This window comes from Dipodomys ordii, unplaced genomic scaffold (assembly GCF_000151885.1).
Source record: "Dipodomys ordii isolate 6190 unplaced genomic scaffold, Dord_2.0 Scaffold31, whole genome shotgun sequence".
Lineage (NCBI taxonomy): Eukaryota > Metazoa > Chordata > Mammalia > Rodentia > Heteromyidae > Dipodomys > Dipodomys ordii.
In genome coordinates, this window is record NW_012267247.1 from 10,485,609 (window position 1) to 10,497,337 (window position 11,729).

At 53.2% G+C, this 11,729-nt stretch overlaps 1 protein-coding gene across 1 annotated transcript; it reads right to left on the minus strand.

Moving 5' to 3' along the window:
- Nucleotides 1–256: 256 nt before the first annotated feature.
- On the minus strand, nucleotides 257–5,629 carry Rnf112 (ring finger protein 112). Its single transcript, XM_013016422.1, has 14 exons — nucleotides 5,527–5,629; nucleotides 5,299–5,339; nucleotides 4,034–4,319; nucleotides 3,625–3,831; nucleotides 3,380–3,511; nucleotides 2,871–2,975; nucleotides 2,428–2,478; nucleotides 2,167–2,223; nucleotides 2,005–2,079; nucleotides 1,745–1,865; nucleotides 1,454–1,623; nucleotides 1,325–1,378; nucleotides 1,102–1,176; nucleotides 257–980 (listed from the first exon to the last, which is right to left on the minus strand). Exons 1-14 carry the CDS (start codon nucleotides 5,578–5,580, stop codon nucleotides 510–512), a joined length of 1,899 nt encoding a protein of 632 aa, XP_012871876.1. The 5' UTR covers nucleotides 5,581–5,629; the 3' UTR covers nucleotides 257–509.
- Nucleotides 5,630–11,729: the final 6,100 nt, after the last annotated feature.

Consider the following 11,729-nt stretch of genomic DNA (forward strand, 5'->3'; position numbering starts at 1 on the left):
GAAAACAGGAGCCTGAGGCCTGTGGGGGAGGACTTGGGGGCGGGGCAGGCAGTTCAGTCCTGCTGGAGGATAGGTAGCTTTGGGAAGGGTCCTGGGGACAAGCTACTGGCTGTCCTACCCCTATCTCTTTGGCTCTGCCCTGTGTCTTAGCCCTTGTCAAGTTCCCCTGGTCCTGAACACAAAGGTCAGTCATGCTGGGGCCTCTTCCATCTGTGAAATCACAGGGTTCTCCTTCTAGGAAGGCACTGCCTCCAAGCCAGGGTCATCATGGAAAAGAAACTGGAATGGGGGGACCCTGGGGCCAAGTTCAGCTGGGATGATGGCAGATTAGCAATCATCTCTACTCAGAAATAGGCCCTGTGCTCTCTTCCATGCCTCCTGGCCTGGTTCCTCGAGCCACCTCGAGTCCCAGGCTCAGCCAACTGCCAGGCACGAGGCCTTCAGTGGGCACAATGGGGTACATGTGGGCCCCTTCACCTTGTGTATCTCACCCTTTAAGGCCTCCTGGCTTACTCTTCCTGGAGAAGGGGTTCTCGGTCTCCTCCCTGCACCCTCTCATCCTCCTCTTTTTCCATGCATCCCACAGTGGCAGCCAGCCCAGCCCCCACGCCACCCCCGACCACAGCAGCCCCAGTGGCCCCCACTGCTGCCCCCGCTGCCACCATCCCAGCTTCGGCAGCTAGCGCGGCTGCTGCCATACCAGCCCCCACCACACCCCCTGCCAGGCCCATGAGCCCGGCCCCCACAGCGCCCCCCACAGCAGCAAGGTGGCCACAGAAGCGCATAGTGTAGGAGTCCATGAAGGCCTTGGCCTTGGTCTGCAGCTCGGCCTCCAGGGCCTCCAAGGTCTGCTCTCGCTCCTTGCACAGCAAGGTCACACCGTGGCGGGCCAAGATGGCATCCTTCTGGGTGGACAGGAGGGTCCTCATGGTGTCGGGCAGGACCCGGAGCGCAGAGAAGATGCGCTTGGTGGCTATGTCCTGGATGACATCGAGGAGGAAAAAAGAAGGTAAGCTGGCCAGGAGACCCCAGGCGTCCCCTCCTTGGGATGGGCCCCACCTGGCCGGATCCTGGCCCCCCCCAGCAGGTCCTGGGGCTCACCTGCTGCCTCACAAACTCCTCAAATTCCTTCTTGGCAGCTTCCACCTTCCTCAGGTCATGTAGCTGAGCGGCCATCTGTCCACGGGAAAGCCCAGGCTGCCTCCCTCCTTCCTCCTCGGCCAGGGCTGCTGCCTGCTCCTCATCTCCATTCCCAGGGTGCACAGGCTCCCATCCCACCCCCAGACCCCATCCTTCCAGGGGAGGGTGGAGGGGGGCTCTGTACCTCATCTGGAGAGCTGAAACCAGGTCCTGTCCTCCCCATCCAGCCTGACAGGTTCTGCAGAGATAGCACGGCCTGGTCAGGGAAAGCAGGGACCTGCTGGGTGCTGGGGTTTCCAGGGAGTTTTCACACCTTGATCTCTTGAGCTAGCTGTTGTCCTGTGAGCAGGCGTCTGTCCCCCCTGGCCACGGTGCGCCCCTCACTCCAATACCCCTGGCAGCGGCTCTTAGCATGTTGAGGGGCTGTGCTCAGCACATCTGACACGTAGGCCCGGAGAAGTTGACCAAATTCATCTTCTGCATCTAAGAAAGAGATTCTTCAGGCTGAGGAGACCAAGCCTGGCTGACATTGGGTACCCCTAGGGGGCTTCAGGGAAGCTGTGAGGAGCAACTCCCAGAAATCTTGGCCCCTGAAGACACTCACCCCCTCCTGGGCTTCCTGAGCCTTTGTTCAGCCACTGCCTTCCGGAAGCAGGCAGCAGGTAGCAGCGGGCTCGTTTCCCTAGGAGCAGCTCCTGGACCTTGGGGTATTTGCTGGACAACTTCTGAAAGATGGATTGCAAGGAGCTCTAAGCCAGAGGAGCTACCTCCCTCTGGGAATCCCTGTTCCAGACCCTCCCCCACCCCCCAGCACCCCTCCCCCATCACCTGTTCTGCTCCTCCCCCTCTCTCTGCATTGCTCACCGGGAGGATGTCACCCACGTGCCCCTGCCCTGTCTTGCTGGAATGGGATGAGTCACGAACTAAGAGGTCCAGGTGCTGGAAGAGAAGAGGTTCTAACCCTAGTAGCTGGAAGGGGAAGGGTGTGAAGGTCAGGGCCGACAAGTGAGGGAACAGGTGTCTTACCTGGATCGGTACCATCCCATAATGCTTGCCCATCACCTCAGCCACATGAACAAACATCTGGGGATAGGCATAGAGAAAATCAGGGCTGTGCTCCAAGGGCTTTGATTCATTCTCCTGCCTCTCCCTGAACCGGGCACCTCATGCTTTATTTACCCTCTGCCCTCAAACCCACCCACCTACCAGTGCAAGTGGCACAAAGTTCTAAGCCAAAATGTCCTCCTGGCCTTCTGGGTGATGCTCAGGCATCAGAGGACATCTTACCTCCAGATAGCCCAGGTCTGTGTCCTTCAACTCCTGGGAGGTGTTCAGGATCTAGAACCAATGAGAAGAGGATGCTAATGGCTGCAAGACCAATGCCATGTGTTGGGAAGACCCAGGGCTCCCAGAAGTCTGTGGGACTGGGAATAAGGCTGGGCCCAGCCCCAAGGCCTCTGGGGCCTGAAGGACTACACTCATGACCAGGCAGGCCTAGGAAGCTCCTGTGGGGCCCTCTATGGGCCTCCACGGCCCCTGGAAAATATATTTCTAGAACAATCTATCTTCCCACTTTCACTAACTGGGAGACCTTTCTCCTTTACATTGGTACCCCCAGAACCTGCAGCAAGCCCATTTCACCAAAGCCTTTGAAATACCCCCAGCCTGGAGGAAGTTGAGCTGGAGAAGGGCACGTGGGATGGGTGTGCTTAGTCTGGGGCCTCTTGCACCTGGTAGGAGCTCAGCATCATGGTGAGAGCACACAGCTTGATCCTTGTCTCTCTGCTCAGTTCCGGGCTCATGGTGTCCCCCGTGTCTACCAGGAACACAGCCACCTATGCAGAGGGCAGGGGGATGAGACTCAGGGCTCAGGCCTACCTCTCTCTACCACATTCTTCCTCTTGTCACCCCTGAAGATCTCTCTCTCTCTCTGTCTCTTTTTCCCTCTCTCTCTTTTCTGGCTTGAACTCTGGGCCTTGGCTCTGTCTTTTGCTCAAGGCTAGTAGTGCTCTACCACTTGAGCCACAGCGCCACTTCTGGTTTTTTCTGAGTTTATTGGAGATAAGAATCTGAAGGACTTTCCTGTCCAGGCTGGCTTCGAACTGCGATCCTCAGATCTCAGCCTACTGAGTAGCTAGGATTATAGGCATGCATCACGGGCGCCTGGCACCCGAAGATCCGATCCCCTCCTCTTCCTCTATTTCTGTTTCTCCCACTTCTTCTGCCCTTTCTCCCTTACCTTCTTCCCTTCTTTCCCCAGCAGGAAAGGGTGGCTCCACATCCAAATGCCCCTGGTGAGCCCACTGGCACCCCACCTGTACCCCTGCAAGGACCCTTCTCCTCCTTTGGGCCAGTTGCCCTCACCAGACTCCTGCAGGGAGAGAAAGAGCATCCACTGGTTCATGCCCCTTCCCCACAGACCAGGCTCCAGACTTGGGGCTCCTGTCTCGATCCCCAACAGCCTCCTGCCAGCCCCACCCTCACCAGGCCAGGCAAGCCCCGGAGCAAGTGGTCGAGGAGGAAGGACTTCCCTGAATGCTGCTCCCCCAGGACGGCGAGGAGGCAGACTGGGGTGTCCCTGGCCAGCGGGTGCTTCAGGCAGCGGTTGATGGCTCCCATCCTGAGGATGAGGCCGCCAGAGGCATTGATTCGTACCAGCAGCAGCCGTTCGGCCCTCACCGCACACACCTCCTGGGCAGGACAGAGCAGGGTTCCATGAGCCTCCCAATGGAACTCCAAGTCTGCAGTGTGTCCAGCCTGGAACTTCATGCCTGCCCTGACATTCTAGAATAAGGCCAAAGCTACTACCTGCCCTCCCTCTGTGAGGATCTGACCAGAGATCTTGGAGTACCCCAGCACCCCACTGCCCTGAAATGAGGCCGGGTCCCCACACCTGCAGTACAGGGGGTAGTGGCCGCTGAGGCAGGAGCTTCATCTTCTCCCCGAGGCTTCGGAGGCCTTTCTTCTGCTTGCAGATTTTCCGGCACTCAGGACAGCAGGGTGGCTCGCAGCCGTGGATGCGGTGTGTGCTGAAGCACCGGATGCAAAAGTCATGGCCACAGTCCAGTGAGATGGGCTCTCGAAGCCTTTCCAGACAGATGGAGCAAGTGGGTGGTTCCCGGGGTGCTGTGGGACGGGGCCCCAGGCCCAGCTCCAGCTTGGGGAATGGTGCATGGGACCTGGGGGTGGAGGGCAAGACAAACCATTGGAAATTAGGATGCTATCCTTGTTACTCAAGAGGCTGAGATCTGAGGATCAAGGATCAAAGCTAGCCTGAGCAGGAAAGTCCATGAAACTCTCATCTCCAATTAGCCAGCAAAAAGCTGACGTGGAGCTGTGGCTCAAGTGGTAGAGCACCAGCCTTGAATGGAAAAAAGCCAAAGGACAGCGCCCAGGCCCTGACTTAAAGCCCAATTACTGGCACACCCTCCCCAACAGAACAAAGCAGGATGTCTATTGGGTCTCAGATTTGGAGGCCATCCCAGACCTTCCCAGCTTTCCTTGGCCCTTCCGTGGCTGGACAAAGCAGTTCCCAAAGGGAACGAACTTTGTCCATTCCTCATTTCCTTGAACCCTAGGTCCTGGCAGCCCAGAGTGTGGGGGGTGGGAGGGGAGGTAGCAGAACAGTGAAAGTAAACCTAGATCTTCCATCTCAGGCATACAACCCAAGCAAGACCCATTCCCTGCCAGAACCCCAGTTCCTGTCCCAATGGATAGAATGGCTGGTCTGGGCATGGGCCATCTTCCAGGATGATGTACATGCAGCCTCATCAGCCCAGTGCCCAGTGTTCAGGAAAATCCTGTCCCCAGCCCTTTGACAGCAGGGGTCCCTCAAGTCTACATCCCCTTCCTGCTGGGACAGTCAGGAAAGGGTGGCCGCCACCTGGTGCCTGGGCATCCATTCTGTATCTGAGCAGATGGCTTCAGTTCTTGGAGGATTCCTTCAGCTCAGCTCAGAGCATCTGTCTCTCAGAAGCACCCACTCCATCCCCCTACACAGCCTGCTTGATCGGGCCTTGAACTTCCTCTCCTTGGGAGAGCCTTTCTGAGCCTTGGCCACCGCCCCACAGCCGCAGGAGTCCATGCTCCCAGACCAGCCTTTCCAGCTGACCTGCCAGCTCCACTGCACCAATCCCAGCCCCGCAGGCCCCTGCTCACCAACTGTTGCTGCTGTTTCCCATGAAGCTCCATTTTCTCTCCTTGAAGATAATAAATAAATAAATAAATAAAATCTAGAACAGAATCCAGACTCCTGGCTTCAGCCTGGGTTTTGAGAGCCCTTCCCCCACCCTCCCAAGGCCCATCCCCCATCCCAGGTAGCTCCTTCTCTCCCCCCCCTCACCCCACCCCCCACTTCCTCCCCAGATCTTAGGACTGAAGACTTGCCCGTTTGCCAAGCCGATGACAAAAGGAAGTGACAGACAAGGCGGGTCTCGGCATGAGAGGCTGGGATGGGAGAGGGTCTGCTGCGGAGAGTGGAGGCCACCGCGACTTCCTCCTGGAGGGCTGGCCGAGCTGGCAGGTGAAGGGTGGGGCTGGGGGATGGTTTCTCCTCAAGAGCTGACTCCCTGTCAGAGCTGGAGAATAAATGTGCCGGCTAGGTCGGGAAAGAGGAGGCTGCTGCTGGACTCACCCCAGGGGGAGGAGACAGGGCTGCGGGTACCAGGGCTCCAGAAGAGGGAGGGACAGAGCCCGGCTCTGAATCCCTGGCAGAGGCTGGGATGCAGGCACGCTGAGGTGGTGAGTCGCCATGGAGACGGGAGGGAAAGATAAGGACAGGGAGGGGGAGGGGGACAGAGAGAGGGAAGCCGTGTGGGTGTACCCACACAGCAGGAAAGGGCTCTGGGTGGGGACCATGGGCTGACACCACCCCTCCTGAGCTAGTTGGGGTCCTTCAGAGCCCACAGGGTGGGCAAAGAGAAGGGGGCCAAGGAAACTGGGACAGAAGACAACCCAAGCAGACCTAGAGACAGGGAGGCTAACTGGTCCATTCACTTGTATGACCTCCTTTGCCTGTGGACAGGCTGCATGCTACCCCCATGCTGCATGTAGCCCGGTACCTGTCACCCTCCTCTAGTTATGCAGCTGCTTCCTGTCCCATCTGCAGCCTTGCTTGGCTCTGTGTGTCTCTTGGTGTCTTTCCCTACCCCTGGCATTTGTTCCAATGCAAGATTGTGAAGATCCCTCTCTGGACCTTCTCCACCATCTCTGGACTGGACTCCTCCCCTCTACTGTCCACTGCACAGCCAGCATCCCTGCTCCCACCCCTGTTGGCCCTAGGCTACTCATACACCTTCCATGGTTCCCCAGCATCATTGATAATAACCCAAACTACCTGGCCTGCCTTCCCAGGCCCCACCCTTCCTCTATATCCTTTCCTCTCACCTCAGCCTGCGCTGCCTCTGCACCTCTGTCTGGAGTTCCCTCCACTAGCTCTCTGCATTCCTCTTCACCCCATCTGGTGCCTTGTTCAGGTGCCAGGTCTCCTGGGGGCCTCCTTAACTCTCCTTCCTGACTAGACATGGCTGGCCCTCTGGCGCTTGTGGCCTGGGAATCTAACTTATGGTAGGTAGCATGGCTGGTCTGGGCTCAGTTCTGAGCAGGGGGCCTGAGTACTTCACTCTACCCCTTCTCTGAGCTCCCAGAGATCCCAATGGCCAACATAAAGAGTTATGTGTGGCTGGGTGTCAGTGGCTCACACCTGTAATCCTAGCTACTCAGGAAGCTGAGATCTTAGGATCCTGGTTCAAAGTCAGCTTGAACAGGAAAGTCTGTGAGACTCTTATCTTCCTTATCTTCAGTCAGCCACCAAAAAAAAAGACAGGAATGGAGCTGTGGCCCAAGTGGTAGGATTCCATCTTTGAGCAAAAAAGCCAAATCAAGTGAGTGTGCAAAGCGAGGCCTTAAGTTCAAGCCCCTGTGCCTACACACCTCCACCCTAGAGAAAAAAAAAAAAGGTTTCAACTGCTTCATAGTTTCTAGGTATATGTCACATTATTTCTTTCAATCGAATTTATTCTGGCAAGTCATTCATTCATTTAGGATGAATACACTGATGAACTCTTAGTACTTCATGTCTACCACATGAAGGTGAACATGCAAGTACTGGGGTGAGCTTTCTGATAAGGGAGAAGCTGGAGGACCAGGCAAAGGCAGCTTGCTCAGAGCCAGGTGGCTGGAAAGGCCATAAGCCACAGCTGAAGGAGAAACATGAGGTAGCCAACGAAGGCCTGGGGATAAGCAGACATTTCTGGCAGAGATAAACAGCCTACCTGGAGTACAGTTTCTAAAGCTCAAAGTACGAGCATCACACTGAGATATATACACCCTCTTTTGACATTGTCCTCAGTCCCCAAGGACAATACTCTCTGCCAGGCTCAGGAAGTCTTGGTACTGGTGCTCAGTCTTTGATACTGACAGGTGTGGCAAGCTGGACAGGGGCTACCAAACCCCCAGCTGCCTTGGCATTCATGCCAACATTGGCTGCCTTCATGCCTGGATCTTTAGCCTGACCCAAAGGAACAGTAGTCTCCATAACCAGTGGCCCTTGACATTCTTTCCCTGGCCTTCGCCAAGCCTGGGTCTGGACCAGGACCCAATGAGTGACAACAGGGGCCGGATGATGCTAGGCCCAGGGGTCAGATCTTCAGGTATAGGAATAAGTCTTAGGGAAGTGGGACAAGAGCCACAGCCAGGGGCTGGGAAGGTAGCTCAGTGGTAGAGCACTTGCCTTGCATGCATGAGGCCCTGGGTTCAATTCCTCAGCACCACATAAGCAGAAAAAAAAAAGCCGGAAGTAGCATTGTGGCTCAAGTGGTGCTCTACCCAGAGTTCAGGCCCCACAACCGGACCCCCCCCCAAAAAAAAGAGCCACAGCCAGAACCAATAGTTGCACATTGAAACACTCATTCTATGTTTTAAGAAGGAAGTATGCCCACTTGTACAATTTCAAATAAAAAGACAGTTTGGTCTTTTTTTTTGGTCCTGAGCTTGAACTCTAGGCCTGGGCGCTGTCCCTCAGCTCTTCAGCTTAAGGCTAGTGCTCTACCACTTGAGCCACAGCGCCACTTCCAGTTTTTTCTGCTTATGTGGTGCTGAGGAATTGAACCCAGGGCCCCATGCATGCAAGGCAAGTGCTCTACCACTGAGCCACCTTCCCAGCCCTGATAGTTTGGTCTTTAAATTGGTTGTAGTTATGTTTCCCTTCCCGCTCCCCAGTATTAGAGCTTGCTCAAGGCTTTGCCTTCTCACTTGGCTTTTTTCACTGAAGGCTGGCATTCTGGCTTTTTTTTTTTTTTGTCACTTGTGGGGCTTGAACTCAGGACCTGGGTGCTATCCCTGAGCTCTTCAGCTCAAGGCTAGCACACTACCACTTAAGTCATAGTACCACCTCCGGTTTTCTGGTAGTTAACTGGAGATAGTCTCAAGGACTTTCCTGCCCAGGCTGGCTTCAAACCTCAATCCTCAAATCTCAGCCACTTGAATAGCTAGGATTTCAGGCATGAGCCACCGACGCCCAACTTTTTTTTTTTTTTGCCAGTCCTGGTGCTTAAACTCAGGGCCTGGGCACTACCACTTGAGCCACAGTGCCACTTCCAGCTTTTTCTGTTTATGTGGTGTTGAGGATTTGAACCCAGGGCTTTATGCATGCTAGGAAAGCATACTACCAATACCACTAAGCCACATTCCCAGCCCCCTGCCTTTTTTGTTTTGTTTTTTGCTGGTTCATTGGAGATAAGAGTATCATGGACTTTCCAAGTAGCTAGGATTACAGGTGAAAGCCACTGGCATCCAGCTTGTAGCTATGTCTTTTGACAGGATCCTGCCCCAGGAATCTAGAGGCTGTGTGCCAATGAGCAAGCTGGCTGCTGCCCCTCCTTCAGGCCTATGCTTGGTATAGAGCAGCCCAGAGCTCCCCTCACCCAGACTTGGGAGTCACAAGGTAAGGCACAACCTTGCAATACAATGGTGAGCTAACTGGGGAAAGGTGTTGGGGTGGGATTCCAGCACAGGGAATGGCATTGGCAAGGGCCTGGCAATGAGTCTGCAGATCAGGGTCAGTGTGGGTACAGAAGGGGCTGGTGAGACTGAAGAGCAGAAGGAGAGCTAGGGGACTGAGGTAGCAGTCAGCTGGGAACAGATTGTGGGGGACAGACAAATGGCATATTTGGGGGTTTATTTGTATGGTGCTGGGAATCATGCATGGTTTTTATCCAGGATGAATATGATCAGAGTTGTGCCTTTAAGCTCTAACTGAAGTGTTCATGGCCATTTAGAGGGGGGGATTAAAGGGGGCTCATCATCATCTTGGACAGCCATTGGGCATGAGGTACCTTCTAAGTGCTGGCCAAGTCCTAGTATCAGACGCTGGAGCATGGCTAACATTTTGTGGTAACAAGCGGTGCTGTGATGAATATCCCTGTGCCCACCCCACTTTCCTCTTGGGTGACTATGATTTAGGGCTGTTTCCTCCAACGCAGAGCACTATGAAACGTGTGGCTCTCTGCCAATTTCAGATAGATCAGTATTACTTCATTCAGTATTTCCATCTTGTTCTGGAATTTTAAGGTTTTCTGTCTGCCATGTTACCGAAAACAGACTTCTTTTTCATTTAGGATTTAGCCAGGCATTGGTGACTCACTCTTGAAACCCTAGCTATACAAAAAGCTGGGATCTAAAGGAACAAATTTCAAAGCCAACCTGGGTACAAAAGTCTATGAGACTGTGTCTCTGGAATAACCAGCAAAATGCTGAGCTGGAGGTATAGTTCAAGTGGGAGAGCACCAGCCATGAGCAAGAAAGCAGAATGAGAGTGTGATGCTCTGAGTTTAAACCCTGCTACTGACTGGCACATACAAGAAAGAGGAAAGACAGACAGACAGACAGAAAGGAAGGAAGAAAGAAAGAAAGAAAGAGAGAGAGAAGGAAGGAAGGAAGAAAGAAAGAAAGAAAGAAAGAAAGAAAGAGAAAGAAGGAAGGAAACAAAGACAGAAGGGAGGGAGGGAAGGAAGGAAGGAAGGAAGGAAGGAAGGAAGGAAGGAAGGAAGGAAGGAAGGGAGGAAGGATGAAGGAAGGAAGAATGAAGGAAGGAAGAAAGGAAGGAAGAAAGGAAGGGAGGAAGGGAGGGAGGGAGGGAGGGAGGGAGGAACTGTTACCAATTGTCACATGCAACATGAATATGTGGATACTTCTGCCAAAAGCCAGCCATTTGGCTCCCTGCTTAAAGAAGACACAGCCCAGCTTCAAGTCTGGCAGATCCTGCCTCATAGAGCTAACAGTAACTCCCAAGGTCCTCACCAGACTGGCAGTGGTCAGAGAGGACCCCACAAAGAACAGCATTTGCAGAGTACCTGCAGAGAAGAGGAAACAGTAAAAAGGGACGATGGAGACTCCAGGTAGAAGATAGATCTAGGACACTTCCAGCCTGAGAAGCTTCCAGAATATTAATAAAAGATGTATGTCTGAAAAGGTTAGAGATGCTGTGATGGTTAATCTTGACTGTCAACTTGGACTAAGGATGCTTACAAGATCAATAAGGCCAGTCCTCTGGATGTATCTGTGAGGGTACTTCAGAGACCATTAGAATATGAAACATCAATGGTTTAGAACAGACTATTGGACTGAGATGGAACTGTGGAATGTGGAGCCTGGCTAGAGAAAGTACATCTTGGAAAGCTATTTCTTGCCCTGGCCCCTACTGGATGCAACTCACTCTGCTTCCTGTCCTCCATAAGGTGAACAACTCTACTCGATCATATCCTTCATCATGATGTCCTGACTCAGACATCACAAGCCCAGAAACATGACCTAAGCTACTGTGGACCGAAACTTCTGCAGTTGTGAGCCAGCATATGCCTTCCTCACTGACCTTATTTTCTCAGGTCAGAGCAACAAAAATTCTAACACTGAGAGTTTTTTTTTTAATATTCTATGTGTGTGTGTGTGTGTGTGTGTGTGTGTGTGTGAGTACTAGGACCTGGGCTTTTTTCCTTGAATGTTTGTGCTCAAGGTTAGTGCTCTACCACTTGAGCCACAGCTCTACTTCCAGCATTTTTGGTGTTTAATTGGAGATAAGAGTCTTGCAAGCTTTCCTGTCTAGGCTGGCTTTCAGCCACAATCCTCAGATCTCAGCCTCCTAGGTAGCTTGGATTACAGATGTGAGCCACCTCACCCAGCAACTAAGAGATATTCTTGAAGTTTAAAGTGGATGCCTGAAACAAAGAACTCATCTGACAATCAAGGTCTACATCCATGATAGAAGTCCTTGGTAATCAGCCTATGGTAGCTCCTGTTTGAGTGTGCCCAAGTAGCCATAACAAAATACTTATTTAAATAACAATAATTCATTTGATCACAGTCTGAAGGCTAGAAGCCCAAATCAAGGTGGCTACAGGTTGATTTCTTCTGAGGTCTCGATTCCTGATAGATAGATGGCTGTTTTCCTACAGTGCATTCATGTGGTCCTTCCTTCCTCTGTGTGTGACAGTGCCTTAATCTCCTCCTCCTCTTTCTCCTAATCATCTTCTTCTTTGGCAGTACTAGGGTTTGAACTCATGACTTCATGCTTCATAGGTAGACATTCCACAATG